Below are 17,451 nucleotides of genomic sequence, written 5' to 3' on the forward strand. Positions count from 1 at the left end.
TATCACCTCGTCATATTAAAGGGATTTCAATTAGGGGTGTACAAACCGAACCGAAAAATCACCCAAACCGAAAAGTCAAATCAAACCGATCAAAAAACCCGACTAGGTTTAATTTGATTTGGTTTGGTATTGAATAAAAAAACTCGAACCAAACCGACATATAAATATATAATTTTTATATATACTTTTAAGACTTTTCATAGAATTTTCTTTAAAACATATCTAGAAATATTTTAGATTCTCTTATGGGATGTAATATAGTAAAATATGAAGTGTTCTATCTTTATTAATTTTAAATAATGGGTTGTATGATCACTTTCTTATCAAGTGTTAGTTAAATGCGTCAATCTCTTTGTTCTTCCATATTCATATGTCAAAATTTGTTAAATTCTTATATATTTTTTGAATTTGAAGTGATATTTCGATAATTTAAAATTAAATAAAATATATTATTATATAGGTATCATATTGATTTTATATTTAATTATTAAATTCAGTTAATCTTAAAAGTGTACATCAATAAAAAAATATATATTGTCAGACGATTAAAAAAATAACTATCATATGTTATTAAGAAAATTATCCCATAAGAATATATTAATAAATAATATGTTTGTCAATTTTTACTGAACATATATTTATTTATTAAAAATTTAACAAAGTATATAATAAAAAAATATGAAAAATCCGATAAAATCGAATCAATACAAACTGATATAGTTGATTTGATTTTGTTGCCATGAAAACCGAACCAACCCATTATGTACAACAGTGATTCCAACCATCTAGTCACGCCTTTAGGTATTTTTGCGCAAACTTAACAAGCATTGGAACAAATTCCTACATGTGATCCGACCCTCGTGGATTTTGCTAATGCTATTTCAGTTCAATTGAATCTTGTCTATTATTCCTCTAGTTTTATAGTCACCTAGGTTTGATTGTCCGAAGATACAAGAAAGAGCAGCATTTAAAATTACACGTATATCATATGGTTTGCTCATCTTCCTCTTTGTCACCGACAACCTCTGAAAAATGCTAGTCGGAGATGCTCTTCACTTACCCTCTACATTAGCCTCTGCAAAAATCAACAGCTAACCCTTTAAATTCCTCTATTGGCCATGTCAAGGTCCCCTCTTTACTCTGTTTTTCTCTCTCATTCCACAATAAACTATCATATTCGTTGATTTCATGAGTCTTTAGACATTTCGCCTTTCCTATAATTGACATGAAAGACAGAGTTTTTAATTCGTTTAGTTTTATGTTTTCATTGGGAACTTAAGTTGGTTGAACTCTTTGCTCACGTGGCAAGATTTCTGTAGCCATTTGATACTCCATTAGCATAGCTCAAGTCTAAATTCTCAAGTTTTTAAACCCCCCTTTTCAAATTAAATACAATAGAAGACGGTTATTATCTGGTGCAAGTAAAACAAAGACATCCGGCCGTTGGAAATGATCTTGTAGTAGGTTTCATGTTCAATGAATCAATATTTTGACTGGTTATTCTAGTTCTAGTTTTTCATTTTGTTTTTTTACTTATTTGTTAACAGCAGTGAAAAATGGAACCTGCTTTGGGATTTTCCCAATTATCATCTGCTCAAAGATGAAATACTACTATTCTTTCAGATATTGCATATTTGACGTTTTCTATATTTAGGGGCCCATTGTATACCTTGAAGCAAGCAGCATAAAGTTTCCAAATTTGGAAGGCTGTCCTTTGTTTGAAGTACTTTTTGCACTGATGTCTTGCTTTTGGGGTGTAGGGCATTTTTTGTTCTGCATAGAGAAACTAATGTTCATGTTTTACTGTAGTCATTCCAACTGTCATTGTTGTTGAATTGGTATTTGAGTTGCACATCTTAAAAAGAGGAAATTATTTTAGTGTGAAATGACCACATATTTTATATTTTGCATCTGCTAAGTTGTCTTGTGCTTGGTATGCAGATTCTTAGCGGTTGGTAAAACTAAAGGACTTGGACAATCCTTATGCAGAAATCAGACCACTATCCGTCCAGAACAAGCGAGAAAAGGAAATCTTATTAGGATTGGGGTAAGTTCTCCTAGATGTAGATTTTATGGGCAATATGTGTCTATCACAAGGGGACACGCTTCATCCATGACATATAGAATGCATAGTACTTTTCGTGGGAGTTGTTTAATGACTTCACCAAGAACATCTGTAAGTCATCACGCACAAATAGCTTGGAAGAAGTTATCATGTAAATCTTTCTACAAAGGACAAACTTTTATCTGCTTAAGTCGATTTGCACAAGCGCTTTGCTTGGCGTTGAGCAGGTCTCATGTGGTTCTCCCTGGTTTTCTTGGCTTAACATATGGAAGAAATATAGCGTTGGCACGAGCACCGTCAGACTTGGAGAGTGGTCGCCCGAGGAATAGCTTATACAGGCATGCTGAAGATGGACATGTTTTGATTACCTCATTATTGCATTCCATATTTGAAGGTTTTATTCTGCTATTGAGAGCCTTTTATTTGGGGATACTCTTTTCTCCTAGCATTGTGATGGCCCCATTTGCAGATGTTTTTGGACCTTCTTTCAGGAAAATGTGGCTCCAGGTAGTTCGTAGCTCACTCGAAAGAGCAGGTCCTGCATTTATCAAATGGGGCCAATGGGCAGCTACACGGCCTGATCTTTTCTCTAGAGATTTGTGTACTGAGCTATCAAAGCTTCACACAAAAGCTCCTGAACATAGCTTTGCTTACACGAAAAAGACAATCGAAAAAGCATTTGGTCGAAAACTTTCTGAAATTTTCGATGAATTCGAGGAGAAACCTCTGGCATCTGGAAGTATTGCTCAAGTGCATAGGGCATCCTTGTTGTATCGATACCGTGGTCGACAGATCAAGCCTATAGTGGTGGCAGTGAAAGTTAGGCATCCTGGAGTGGGTGAATCAATTAGACGAGATTTTGAGATTATTAATCTAGTTGCTAAGATATCGAAGTGCATTCCTAAACTGAAGTGGTTAAGGTTAGATGAAAGCGTACAACAATTTGCTGTTTTTATGATGTCTCAAGTAGATCTTGCTAGGGAAGCTGCACATTTAAGCCGCTTCACCTATAATTTTCGGAGATGGAAGGATGTCTCTTTCCCAAAGCCTGTCTATCCCCTAGTGCATCCTGCAGTATTGGTCGAGACTTTTGAACAAGGGGAATGTGTTTCATATTATGTTGGTGAGCTTGAGGGCCATGAAAGACTTAAGAGCGCACTTGCTCATATTGGGACCCATGCTCTTCTAAAGATGCTTTTGGTAATGTTCTCTTTATGTAGTGTGTGTGTTTGTGTATTCTAATTAAGAAAATGTTCTCTTTGTTAATTTGTCTAGATTTGCATATAAATCACAACATTTAATGCAAACGTGCAACCTAGGATATACTTTTAACGGAATTAAACTTCTAAAGATGCTTTTGGTATTATTATCTTTATATATGTCCGTGTGTGGGGATATATTTTGATTAAGAAAATGTTCTCTGTGTTAATTTGTCTAGATTTGCTTATAAAGCACAACGGAATTTAATGCAAACGTGCAACCTAGGATACACTTTTAACGGAATTAAACTTCTAAAGATGCTTTTGGTATTATTATCTTTATATATGCCCATGTGTTGGGATATATTTTGATTAAGAAAGTATTCTTTATATTAATTTGTCTAAATTCGAGTATAAAGCACAAAATTAATGCAAATGTGCGACTCTAAAATATACTCGAATGCAATACAAAGGTCTAATGGAATACAGAACTGACAATATATCAGACGCTATTGTTCCCTCTCAGGCTATAAAAGCAGATATTTTAGGTCAAGATTTGAATAGAAATATGATGTATTGCAAGCAAAGCTGTAGTTATGCCTAATGTGGTTAGGCCAATTTTCAGACACATGGAAGTTCCTTCATTTTATATGAAATTTTCTTTTTTGTAATTGCCTATTAGTCCTTACTCCCTTTAAGAAAATGTTACATGCTGTATTCGTCTCACAATGAAGAGAGATCTATTAACAGACATATTAAGCAATTGATTTATATGTACTATAGATGTTGCCTTTCTGAGTTATTGTTGATGGCCTTGAATACTCGCAGTCAGTGCCTGTCCTTTACTTTAATTTCTTTATAAAAAATACTGGCCTTGAAACCTGACCCGAAACTGTGCTCTTATCGAAGTTAAAGCAGTGATTAGTGATAAAAATAAATATGGAAACACATTATTTTGGCATTATCAGCACTATTTCTTTCATGACTGTTACTTAGTGCTGCTTCTATTCTTTGTGTTATTAGTTATTACTATAAAGAAGGAACGAAAAGAAGCCTTCTATGACATTTTCTTGGTTGCTTGCATGTAGTCTATTTCAGTAATTTCTAGAATTTGCAATGCTGAAGAGGAAATGGCATTGGAGGATTACCTTGTCCAAAAAGTGTTTAGATGGATAGGAACCTATTATCTCTATGTTATGTATTGGAATCAACAACTTTTACTTGCTCCTAAGTCTTTTTTCACTTTTCATATAATACCCCTTTCCCCATTTCAGGTGGATAACTTTATTCATGCTGACATGCATCCTGGAAATATCCTTGTTCGGGTAACCCAAAGCAAGCAATCCCAGAAACGCATCTTCAAATCAAAGCCTCATGTTGTTTTCCTTGATGTAGGCATGACTGCTGAACTTTCTAAGAATGATCGACCAGTATTATTGGAGTTCTTTAAGGCAATTGCTCGTCGAGATGGCCAGACTGTAGCAGAGTGCACTCTGCAGTTGTCAAAGAAACAGAGTTGCCCTAATCCAGAAGCCTTCGTTAAGGTTTAGTTTCATACATCTTAAATGGATTATTTGAGAACTTCCTTACTTACTTCCCCAATGGTAGCTATCGTTTATTGCTCCCTTGGAAAGAAAACTATAATTTACTTATGCAAAGAAAAATAATTGGAGATCAGATTTTGTAAAAGCAGCTCATACGCTTTGCTAGTTATCCTCATTAAACTAGTGAACTAGTAACTTTAACATCCATTAATGAACTATCCTTCTACCCCAAATTGGCTATCAGGATTCACTTTTTGGGGATTCTGATAAAGGTTTCAAGTGTAATGTTTTTGAAATTGTGAATATGGATTGTAAGAAGATGGAAAAAGAGTATGAATATGTAGCACCAGATGTAAATTTATGTAGAGTATTGTTATTGTATGTTAATTTGACTTTTTGTAGAAGTAAAATTTCCATTTCAAGGAGGTAAATCTTTTCTGGACTTTCTGTCACGAGAAGTAGATCAAATAAAAAGTCGGATGGAGGGACTAACAAATTCTTTCCACAAACCCCTCTGCTCCTCCTATCCGCCACCAGTGGGCGAAAAGTTTATAAAGGAAAAAAAAGGTTAAAATGGAAGAGAAAAGGCAATGGTGATAAAAACTAGGTGCTAATGTTCCTTATACTGATCAAAATGCATCACTAGCTTTAGCTTTTTGGCTATGAATAAGACTATAATAGGATCTACTTTCTTCAATTTTTTCAATATTGCTGCACAAACATTCTTGTTCATGAAAATCTTGATTGGTCATCTATGTATGGATACGACTAATGTCTATAGCGTGGAGTTACTCCTATTATTTTACATGATATCTTTATGCTAAAAAGACTTCTTAATCTTTTTGATAAATGGAGGTGATGAATATTTGCCTTAGTTATCTAGTGATGTCCTACAGGAAGTGAAGGAGTCATTTGATTTTTGGGGGACTCCAGAAGGCGATTTGGTCCACCCTGCTGAGTGCATTGAACAACTTCTTGAGAAAGTTAGGCATTACAGAGTGAACATAGATGGCAATGTTTGCACTGTCATGGTGACAACTTTGGTCCTTGAGGTAATTCTTCCTTTTTCGGCGAATGTGGTGTTTATGAATAAGATGTGGAATTGACTAACTCGCATTTCTATATTCAAACATGTTGAAACTAACTCATCAATCTGCTGAGTAGTATTCGATGATAATCTTTCATAGGGACTACTTTTCTGGATTAAGATTTGTTCTTCTTTTGGTACTTACAGCGTTTTGTATTATTTTTGCTGATAGGGCTGGCAAAGGAAGCTTGATCCTGATTATGATGTAATGCACACCCTACAGACGCTGCTGCTCAAATCTGATTGGGCAGAATCACTATCTTACACCATTGAAGGACTCATGGCCCCATGACAAGCTCATCCAATTCTTCCTCTAACTGCGAGACAACTACTTGTAAGTGTAAAATAAATAAATGTATATTAGCCAACATAATGAAGTTTGCTTCAAGTTTTATAAAGCATTTCAGCTGGCCTGAGAGTATAGTAAGCAACCTTGGGAAGGATTTTGTCCTGTACTTGTTGCTTTGATTCAAAAATTACTGCCCCGGCTATTTTATCACATATATGCATGAGTTTACAAGTAAAGAAGAATAAAAAGTCATTCTTTGATTTGTTAATAGTATATATTTTTCCTTTTTCAAATTCTATCCTGGTTTTGGACGTGTTTTATTGTACATAATTATCAATTAAAACGATTATGTTTTCTTTGCCTGAATTGTCGAAAGTAAAAACCATGTGAACTTTGAAAATTAACTTATTAAGCACAGATCTTGGAGGCAATAATTGAAAGAGAACTAGAAGAAAATTCAAAACAAAGGGTGAATCTTTTTCTTTTAACCTTTTCTTGGTAAACAAGCGTGAATATTACAGTAAGGAGTACCAAAGCTCATATTGTTCATGCCATCCCATCCATATGCTCAAGTTGTTTATTTATTTTTGTTGTCTCATAAGCAGAAGCGGAGATCTACTCCTCAAATTGAGCTAACCTTCTGTGCATTGACATTTGGCAGTAGTGTTTTTACACCATCTTGCTAAGATTATGACATAATAGGAGGTAATTGTCTATAGTAATTCTAATTTTGCAACCACAAAAAATTATAGTAATTGACCTGCTGTAACTGGAAAAAGTACACTGATGGTTTAAAAATTCTTTGAAATGCTAGTGTATATAAGTTAAATTAAATGGCTTTGGAGAAGAAAAAAGCAAATAAGAAGAGGTAAACACATGTTTCTCGAAAAGAAGAAATCTTCAAGATCCAGTAAAGCTAAGTTGACAAACTGTCATCCATTTGAATTAAATACAAACGAGGCTGAATCTTGTGAAATATCGTCGCAGCATTGTGAAAAGACGAAGGAAACTAAGGAGTGTAATAAAAAAGGCAGCCCCAAATTACAGAAACTGAAGTGAGAAAGTAGTATGACTTTTGTTTTCGTATGTGTCTGAGTTAATAATAGACATTGTCCTATAGTCCAAAGACTGAACAGTTTATGCACTAGAAGTCTAGAGCTGAACTTTCTGATGGGGTACCCAACACAACAATATGGCATACTTTTTAGATAATAATTCAAAGGCCCCTCTATATAACAAAAGTGTAGCTTTTTTTGCAAGAAATAATACTGCTTAGACACAAAGTAGACGAGACATGCGTCAGGTCTTGCCTTGGAAAAAGATTATAACGTGGGACTCAAAATCTAATATCGATGCTCCAAAACCTCCCAACACTAAGAAAACACCTTCACACCAAATGTTTGGCCATTAGCTTTTGTGGTTTTGGTTCCATATAGTCTTTAATTTGTTTTCTGTCTTCCCTTTGACTTGTGCGTTTTTGGTCCAACCTCCTCTCGCCCTTTAGCCTCTGAAAATGTGCATGAACCTATGGGACATTCAGCTTCAAGTCTACACTTCATTGTCTGTATATATTTGTATTTCTGAGAGATTTGGAAGGGACGAATCTTAAGTGGAATTCCTGATCTACTATGTTAAAGAACAGAACCTTGAACCTCACTCAACAGCCAAAACTAGCGAGGAGATCACACATCCCCTTTATTGTCGATGTGGGGCTCAACATCACAATTATGGGGCCGCAATATCGAAAAATTGAGATGAGTCCTACTCTGATTGCATGTTAAAGAACTGGACCTTGGGCCTAACTTAACCCCAAAAATCAGCTATGAGGTGAGGATTGCGCCAAGTCCAGAGATCACCTATCCCCTTCATTGTCGATGTGGGACTCATCATACTATTTGTTTCATTTTTAAACTCATCATACTATTTGTTTCATTTTTAAAGGATTGAGCTTTTTGGGAGCATAATACTTCAATTTTGATGGTAATGCCAATTTTTGTGAAGAGAATATAAGCAAATTATAACAAGTATTCGTTCGAAAGGGTCCAAAAATTTGAGTACATATGTTAAATGTTCCACGAATAGTTGGAATGAAAATGAATCGTTGGTTCGCAGAATACTCATTTGGAAATTAAAGTGGGAGAAAGAGAAGACCAGCTTCTTTTTTAGAAAAAAAAAAAGGTAGTGACAGGTAATAGATAAAGCTGCAAATAATGGGAAGTGGCCACATGCATGTGGACGGTCCTCTCTCCATTGTTTCAATTGATGAGTTCCGTAAGGAAGGAAATGATAAAGCTTCTCTTTTCCATGCACATGGCTTGTAATATTTTTTTTCCCCTTAGTCAAAGAGGTCCCCTCAACCCCCCCATATTCTACCTCCTTTACTTTTCTTTTTTCCCTAGATTCCCCTACTTAAGAAAATCAGAGAAAATAATTATGAAATCCTCCATTAGAACTGTTCATTATTGAAAGAACAGAATGGGACAAAATATACAAATAGGAGAATCCTGTTTACGTTAATGATAATAATGATTCAAGTCATAATTTCTAAGTTTAAATTTTTTTATATTATTAAATCACTTAAAGATAATTATATGTAACAATCCATCCAAAATGAAATTAGTTATCCGAAAAATAAAACAGATTGCATATTCTTCGGGATGGCCCAGTTGGTTTGGAGGGCGGTCATCTCCTCCCTCGATGTTTTCTTGGTCGATCCTGCCGCACAGTGCAGTTTATATCCCATATGTGGTTTGCAGGCTATTACACAGTGGAAGGTTTACCCAGTGCGCACAGAGTGCTCACCCGAAGGGCAGCGGCAGAGGCTGTAGCGGTTGCGAGTTTTCCCGGGTTTCAAAAAAAATATAAAAATACATTGATAATGCAAAAAATATTTAAGCTATCAATGGATATAAGTTAAATTCTAATGATTAAGCATATGCCTGGTATGGAATAATGACAGAAAGAATTTGAATGACTGAAATTTTAAATTAAAGCCACAAATACCAACTTAGTACATGAAGATAACAGTGTAACAGATTGTCAGTCATTAGGCTCCACAGGGATAACACGAGTTGGACTTAAAAGGATCTTCACCTGCCATCATTCATTGTCTTCATATATTTATCTCTGGTTAGGTGAAACTATGCATTAGTGTCTTCGGGTAAATGGGACTTTCCCTTTAATTTATTTTTGGGGCCAACATAAAAGTGAAAATGATGTTTTAGCTTCTGATTAATCACCTAAACTTCATGTCTTTTATGTGTTGACTTCTAATATATGGTGTCTTCAAGAGTTGTCCCATTGCTGAATATAAATATCAATGCAATGTATGAACAAAGATAATCAATTGCAAAAGTCTAGAAGAAGAAAAGCATGGGATATATCACTCTTGATTCCGTGTAATCACATACTTATTAATTTTAAAAAGGTACCTCGTGCACAAATCATTCCGCATTCACACCCCAAGAGGTGTGGAGGTGTGATGTAGACAGTCTATCCTAATATGTTTAAAGAATGAGCCTTACTTTTCTGTTGACATTTCTAATATTGTAATATCTTTATTTTCTTAAAATTCTTTCTTGAACTCCATATTTAATTTGTGGCCGGGCATTGCTTTTACAACTAACCAAAAGTTGACGTTTAAGCTGATAAAGACTGTTCATCTTTAATGTCAACCTATCTTTCTTTATTTCAAAGTTCAAACGAAAAAAATGCTACACTAGTGTTCCTTTTTTTTTTTTTTTTTTTGTAAAATAAAAATCTAGGCATGAATATTAAGATCCTTCATAGTTTTGACCTTTATCTAATGAAATGGTCAGTCCACCGAATTGATTGAGTCAGGGCGAACATAATTTAATTGAAATAGAAGAATCCATTAACTTTAATTTGGTAACCAGTTACAATGGGATCTAACGTGTATAACAACAATTAACCAACGATTAGTTAATGTTTAATAAAATGACAAACACAGAATAAAATGTGATTAATTAGTTAAGCTGTTGTTCGATCTGGTTGTTATGTTTGCAACGTAAATTAGAAAGAAATACAAGACAATAAAAAATTAAAGAACAGAAGGAAGAAAACTAAAATAATATAGAAAATTAGGACTCTTATCTTTTCATCTTTGAACCAACCGATGAAAAAGATAAAATACCCAACTTTGTTTTTCTTTTTCAAAAAGTATTTCTCTTCTAATTTTTACTTATTATTTAAATAATTCTCTAATTCTATTTACTTTCTGTCTCTTTCTTCTTTTCTCTGAGATCATCTTCCAAACAGTGGAGAAACAGAAACAGAGATATTGTCAAATGGTGCTTAGTATTTTTCATCAAAAACTATCAAATCAACTTTTTCTGAAAACGACCCTGACGGTAGAATAATTCCATCATTTGCCATGTGTAAAAGAAAACAACAAAATAAAATAGAAAATTATTTTGGTCATAATATGTAAATAAATAAATGCATTATATTAATGCATGACTATATTCTCAACCTAATCCTTCGTTTTGTTGTGAAAACCAAAGGTTAAGGAACATTCATAAGAATCAAGACACAGACTGACAGACTGTAATTGGGGACCATAGCTAACCCATAAATCCAACAATATTTTAACTCTAAAAATAGCATAGAAAAAAAACATAAATGCATGAGACAAAAAACACTTAGACCCATAATATATACTCCCTTCTTATCATTCATGTTCCATTGACTACTCATCATCAGCTTCGCTTCAATTCAATTCACAGAATGTGATCACTGAATAATGCACCAAAATATGCTTACCCTTTACTTCTTTTTCAAGAATGCAACACCAAAAAATGTGATATATCAGATTTATATATACACTTAGTTTGACATTTTAAGCATAATTTTGAGGTTGGGTTGAGTATAATGGGTACAATTGATGATGTGTCGCGAGAGGCTGGAGGCTGTGAAGAGAGAATTTTAGTGTCGGTGCGGCTAAGGCCTTTGAATAATAAGGAGATTTTCAGAAATGATGTTTCAGATTGGGAGTGTATTAATGACACTACCATTATTTACAAGAATGTTAATCTTTCTGTGTCCGAACGCTCTATGTATCCCTCTGCCTATAGCTTTGGTAAGTCTTTAGGAATTTGATGAATTTATTTCTTCATATTATTCCTGATTTTAAGTCTTAATTTTTTGTTCAATTTTGCTTTTTTGTGACCTCTGGTAGAGTCTAATTTACTTGGAGGTTTTGTAATTTGCTTTTTCTTATACTTTTTGCTTGTTCATTCATTATTTGGTGAAATTTTGTTCAGCAACTCATGTTGTTAAAATCTGCTTCCTCTATTTTATTTGCATTAGCTCTTTAATCAGAGAATTCTGTAATGAGGCTTTTTCAAGTTTATTTTTATTAATTGTGATTTAAGTTCTACTGCGTTTTTTAGCTGAGGGTCTATCGGAAACAGTCTCGGGTATGGCTGCTTACACTTTACCCTCCCCAGACCCCACCTGTGGGAAATCACTGGGTTTGTTGTTGTTGTAAGTTCTACTGTGCAAATTCAGGAAAGAAAGCTTTTTGCAGCCTCAAAAAATCTGCTTTACCATATTAGGATATTACCAATTGCTATTTTTATGGCTCGCATACTATAACTATGATTCTCTCAGTTGACATTGTTCTGTTTTTTTGGTTATAATTTTGCTTCCAGACAGGGTATTTAGGCCTAATTGCTCCACAAGACAGGTATATGAAGAAGCAGCTAAAGATGTTGCTCTTTCGGTCGTTAGTGGATTCAATTGTGAGTAAGAAAAACATTTTCTTTTTCTTTAGTCCATCTCCTATATTATTTTTATCTGAAACAATGTATGTATTTGCTAGCAAGCGTATTTGCATATGGCCAAACAAGCAGTGGAAAGACATTTACTATGACTGGTATAACTGAATATGCAATAGCAGACATATATGACTATATTCAGAAGGTAAACTCATTACTTTGAGATCACTTGTATATAGTGTCTGCATTCCTTATCTCCCAGGCTTTTTCGCTTGCTTACTGAGTATTCAGTCATACTACTACTTGTAGCACGCCGAGAGAGACTTTATCTTGAAGTTCTCTGCTATGGAGATTTACAATGAATCTGTCAGAGATCTCCTAAGTGCAGATAGTACTCCTCTTAGACTTCTAGATGACCCTGAGGTTAGTTCTCTTCTCTGATCAACAAAATTTTAGTTTTCCTTTTTCCCTTTAAAATCTCATAAAGCAACTTTGACAGAGAGGGACAATTGTTGAGAAACTCACAGAGGAAACATTGAGGGACTGGAACCATGTAATTCAGCTCCTTTCTATTTGCGAAGGTAAGAGATGAAAGATTAGCTTTTGCTTCCAAAAGGCATCTGTGATTTTGAATTTAATTTAGCACTGAAAAGAGTGGAATGGATACAGAGGAGGGTTGGAAGAATAGTTGATTGATATTGATTGAATTTTTGCAGCTCAGAGACAGATTGGGGAGACTGCACTAAACGAGACCAGCTCCAGATCTCACCAAATTATCAGACTGGTAAAATAACTTAATATTACTCTTGTGCAACTGGCTAACAAGCTATTAATTTATAAAATATTACAGTTCTGACACATAACTTATTGCAGACAATTGAAAGTTCTGCTCGTGAGTATTTAGGCAGGGACAACTCCAGTACTCTTTCAGCTACTGTGGTATGAAAATGTGTCTCCAGAAGATAGTTGCTACTTTGCGTTGTCTTGTTGGTACATCATACTAATAACAGCTTTCTTTTTCACGGGGAAACACAGAATTTTGTTGATTTAGCTGGAAGTGAGCGTGCATCTCAGTCCTTGTCGGCTGGGGCAAGGCTGAAAGAGGGCTGTCACATTAATCGCAGCTTGCTGACCTTGGGCACTGTGATACGTAAGCTAAGGTTGTTTTCACTTTCTTGCTGCCCTTCTAAGTTAGTGCGATATGATTGTTCTAAGAGTTCGTGTTTTCTGGTGCAAACTTACTATTGGTCTGTGCTTCAATCTTGTAATGCTGGCACTTTAAGGAAAAAAAACCAGGCATTGCATTCAGCTTTGTAGCATATAAGTCAGTTGCATCAATTTTGCAGTCCTCTTACATTGCCACTAATGCAAGTTGTTATATAATTTAATACAGCAAGAGTAGGAATGGTCACATTCCTTTCCGAGATTCAAAGTTAACTCGGATATTGCAACCGTCATTGGGTGGCAACGGTAGAACTGCCATCATCTGTACGATGAGCCCTGCACGAAGTCATGTTGAACAATCAAGGAACACTCTTCTGTTTGCAAGTTGTGCAAAGGAAGTAACTACTACTGCCCAAGTGAACGTAGTCATGTCAGATAAAGTGTTAGTGAAGCATTTGCAGAGGGAGTTGGCGAGATTGGAGAGTGAGTTAAGGAGTCCTATACCTTCTTTATTCCCTTCAGATTATGAAGCATTACTGCGAGAGAAGAACAAGCAAATAGAACAGGTACCGCATCTTGTTAGATGATCGCACGTATTTGCATGAATGATATATTTAGAGTTCTTAATTCTCCTCTCTCACATGCCGAATTATGGTACCTCCTTTCCAAGTTTTGATATCCTATTGTGTTACTTGGAAACTTTCACTTGTTTCCTCACCCTAGAGAAGTGAGAATTGTATTCTGTTGTGTGGGAACTTCTACTCTGTGCGTGTGAGTGTGTGTGTGTGTGTGTGTGTGTGTGTGTGTGAGAGAGAGAGAGAGAGAGAGAGAGAGAGAGAGAGAGAGAGAGAGCAATCGTATGGCCCCATAACATGGTGACAGGTGTCAGCAAATTGGTATGATTGCAGTAAACAAAGATAAAAAGGTACTACGTAGAACTAAACAGGAATAATTGAAGCTACAAGAACTTTGCAATGCAAACTTACAAATATTTGAATATTTTTGCGCATGTTAGATGTAACCTTCATATAACTAGGAGGTTAATTTCTAGCCCTTTTCTTAAATTGAAAACATGTAATATTTCGCATCTGACATGCTTTTTGAGTATCTCGCATCTTTATTGAATTGGTTCAAAATCTTGTTTTCTTGGAAAAATTTACCTGGCTATTTTACAGCTGCCTACTGTTTAGACAGCTTGGACCGTTGATCATTTTGCCATCTCATTTTGTAGATGGAGAAGGAAATAAAGGACTTGACTTTGCAGCGTGACATTGCTCAGACTCAAGTTAAAGATATGCGACAACTGCTTGGAGATGATGCAAGTTTATTGATGCAGGTACATATGCTACTTAGACTGCTAGTTTGTATCTACGTATTTACGCTCTCAATGCTAAAGGCAGTTGCACTACAGGTTGGTTTAGCAAACTACCCAAATCTGCGTGTGCGGAGATCACCAGATTATAGAAGCCGGATGCAAGTGTCCATTTTGTCAGACACCCCATCTATCGATGCTGATGTTAGAACATGTTCAGATGGACATAGCAGGAGTAGCTCTGAGGACCAAATTATACGCGTGCCAGAGTTTGAAGAGAACTTTCTCCATGACAGTTCATCTCCAAGGTTATTAGCCGGCAGTTCAAATTATAGTGAAAGTGATTCATGTGAAGGATGGGATGAGATTGAAAAACAAAGTAATGGAACTTCAGAAGACCTATTCAAGGAAGTTCATTGCATTGAAACCGAGGAATCAAGTGTGAAGGGAAAACAAGAATCCAATTTTCCATCTCCCGAAGAAAGCAGTAGATATCCAGCTGAAATGACAGCAGAATATGGAGACAGAGCTGATAAGGAAACAATATCACCTCCGGCTGATGACCATAGAAGATCAGTACCCCCTTCACTCAAGGAAGCTGGAGAATTGACATTGTTACCCTGTAAAGAAGAGCAGGAATTTGTTGCATTACCATCTTTTGAGGAAGAAAGGAAATCTAATGAAGATGCATTGTCACTTTCCTCGAAGGATCTCCAAACCCCTGAATCACCAAAGTTCACTGACAGTAGAAAGTCAGTACCATTGGCACTGAAGGAAGAAAAAGCAGAGAAAGAAGAAAAAGAGTTGGTGTGCACATTTGACGCTCCTTCTCCAGCAAATTTATCCTCACCATGTGAGCTCATTGGCGATTCACCACGCTCAAGAAACTTGAAATTGTGTAGAAGTAGAAGCTGTAAAGCTATCCTAATGGCTGATGCATCCTCTCCATGTTTTGAGGAACTCACCACAAAGGAAAATACTCCGCCATCTGGGTTAGAAAGAAATTTCAACGCAAGACCAAAGGGTTGGGAAATCAAAATTTCTCCCTTGAACTTTACCTCTGATGTGGAGGACTCTCCAGAGAAAGACTCCACCGTTTATGGCGAGGTTGCTGTCAATATTGGGCTTGAAGTGTCAAAAGGGGAAGATACAACTAATGAGAATGTCAAGGATGTAGATGATACATGTGATGCAGGGAACAGAGAAAACGATGAGCCTCAGCCCGAAAAAGAGGTTAGAGAATGCCCTGTGAGTAATTTTCCTTTCTTCTCTCTCTACTTGTCATTTTAAATTCTGTCATATTTCTCTAGTCTTATCTGTTCATATTTCCGGTCATTCATGGAATTTCTACTTTAGGATGATTAATTTATATGCTTGTTTTTTGGATTTATTATTCTTCTATCCCTTACTGAAAATTTCCAGCTCTTTCAGAATACAAGCTTCACCTAAGTTTGATAATTATAATGTCCCGAGATTTTCACATAAACATTGTTCTTTCATGGTTGATATTCATGGAATAAAAAGGTTAAGGGTGTCAGAGTTTTATAATGTGAATGTTTTGCCTCAAAAAGAAAAGAGGAAAAACCTTAAGTTTGGGACAGTCGGATTACATTCCTTGGGCTTACATGCACTGTTTAAATGGAATCAGATAACATTTCCTTAATTTATTACTAATATGTGCTTGTTGTATATCACAGGTTCATGAGGCTGAACCAGAGCATCAAAAACTGTCAAAGTGTGTCAGAGATGTCGGTCTGGATCCAATAGAAGATGAACTCAAAAATCTTTCCAGCTGGACCTCAGAGTTCAAGATACTACAGAAAGAGATTATGGAACTTTGGCATGTTTGCAACATTTCCCTCGTACACAGAACATATTTCTTCCTTCTTTTCCAAGGTGATGATCCTAAGGATGCTGTATATATGGAGGTCGAGATCAGAAGACTGACCTTCCTCAACAACATATATTCGCGTGGAGAGAAAACTGTGGTCAATGGCAGGACTTTGTCCCTTGCACAAAGGTAATGGAATCACATCCGGCTCTAAAAGCATTTAACAATTGTAAGGAAAAAAGAAAGACAACCCTTCCCTACGTATATTTATATGTACACATGCACTATCTTTGTACCTAAAAGCATGATAGCAGGTCATGTCTTTGCATTTAATGGGACAGTCTTGTACCTGGTATGCTGAATGCAAAAGCAAAAGATGCTAGATAATATGCAAACAGAAATTTGGACTAATTGAAAACTTGTTTGATCTGGAAAACAGCATGAAAGACCTTCGGCAAGAGAGACGGATGCTGCGCAAGCAAATGCTGAGGAAGCTAACAGAAGAAGAACGAGAAAGCCTGTACCTAAAGTGGGGCATTCGGATCAATAGCAAACTTAGGAGGTTACAATTGGCTCAGCTTTTGTGGAACACGACAGATAATACGAACCACATTGCAGATAGTGCTTACCTGATAGCAAAATTAACCGGATTGATGAAGCCAGGGCAGGCTCCCAAGGAGATGTTTAGTCTTGATTTTTCACCCAGACCATCTAGAACTTATAGCTTCACACGTAGCTTGATATCTTCTCTCTTGTGAAAAGCCAGGTCAATAATTGAGTTGGAAACACTTGGTGTTCTGATTTTTAACTGTTAGTGAGTTTGAGTTTTCTTTGTTTGTTTGTTTTTTGGGTGGTGATCACTGGTGAGATTCTGATTGTAATTGGTTTTGTAGATTTGTAGAGGAGTCCCAATTTGATCTACTGAATGTAAAAAGAGTGTAACATACCTACATCATATATAGACTGGCTATTCCTCAACTAAGTCATTAAAAAGAAGGATTATAGTGAAGCTTTTCAAATCCCTGTCCAAACTTTTTGTGCCGCTTTCTAGTCCAGTAGTACTCCTTTGGCAAGATCAAGCTTTCCACATAGCTAATGGCCGGTACCATTTATAAAGACTTCCTTTCCGTGAACAAGAATGTTTTGCATATTATCATTCTTAGGATTGTACTATACAACAACCTTTCCTTTTTCTTAAGATCGTCTATTAACAAAACTAGTT

General features: G+C 35.8%; 2 protein-coding genes across 5 annotated transcripts; both read left to right on the forward strand.

Annotated features, from left to right (window-relative positions):
* Positions 1 to 825: 825 nt before the first annotated feature.
* Positions 826 to 6,452, forward strand: LOC104120332 (uncharacterized). 3 transcript variants are annotated; one of them, XM_033652593.2, is made up of 5 exons: positions 826 to 1,126; positions 1,942 to 3,265; positions 4,539 to 4,808; positions 5,705 to 5,860; positions 6,068 to 6,452. In XM_033652593.2, exons 1-5 carry the CDS (start codon positions 1,119 to 1,121, stop codon positions 6,185 to 6,187), a joined length of 1,878 nt encoding a protein of 625 aa, XP_033508484.1. In that variant the 5' UTR covers positions 826 to 1,118; the 3' UTR covers positions 6,188 to 6,452. The 3 variants fall into 3 exon arrangements, with proteins under 3 accessions (XP_033508484.1, XP_033508485.1, XP_033508486.1); XM_033652594.2 differs by having other exon boundaries at positions 827 to 991; XM_033652595.2 differs by lacking the exon at positions 826 to 1,126 and having other exon boundaries at positions 2,376 to 2,459; positions 2,557 to 3,265.
* Positions 6,453 to 10,887: 4,435 nt separating this feature from the next.
* On the forward strand, positions 10,888 to 17,207 carry LOC104120331 (kinesin-like protein KIN-7E). 2 transcript variants are annotated; one of them, XM_009632073.4, is made up of 13 exons: positions 10,888 to 11,282; positions 11,857 to 11,946; positions 12,027 to 12,127; positions 12,232 to 12,345; positions 12,422 to 12,503; positions 12,639 to 12,706; positions 12,796 to 12,861; positions 12,958 to 13,082; positions 13,316 to 13,652; positions 14,318 to 14,422; positions 14,498 to 15,646; positions 16,096 to 16,418; positions 16,669 to 17,207. In XM_009632073.4, exons 1-13 carry the CDS (start codon positions 11,075 to 11,077, stop codon positions 16,985 to 16,987), a joined length of 3,087 nt encoding a protein of 1,028 aa, XP_009630368.1. In that variant the 5' UTR covers positions 10,888 to 11,074; the 3' UTR covers positions 16,988 to 17,207. The 2 variants fall into 2 exon arrangements, with proteins under 2 accessions (XP_009630368.1, XP_033508483.1); XM_033652592.2 differs by having other exon boundaries at positions 14,498 to 15,631.
* Positions 17,208 to 17,451: the final 244 nt, after the last annotated feature.

The sequence above is a fragment of the Nicotiana tomentosiformis genome, chromosome 2 (assembly GCF_000390325.3).
Source record: "Nicotiana tomentosiformis chromosome 2, ASM39032v3, whole genome shotgun sequence".
In the NCBI taxonomy this organism is placed as follows: Eukaryota; Viridiplantae; Streptophyta; class Magnoliopsida; order Solanales; family Solanaceae; genus Nicotiana; species Nicotiana tomentosiformis.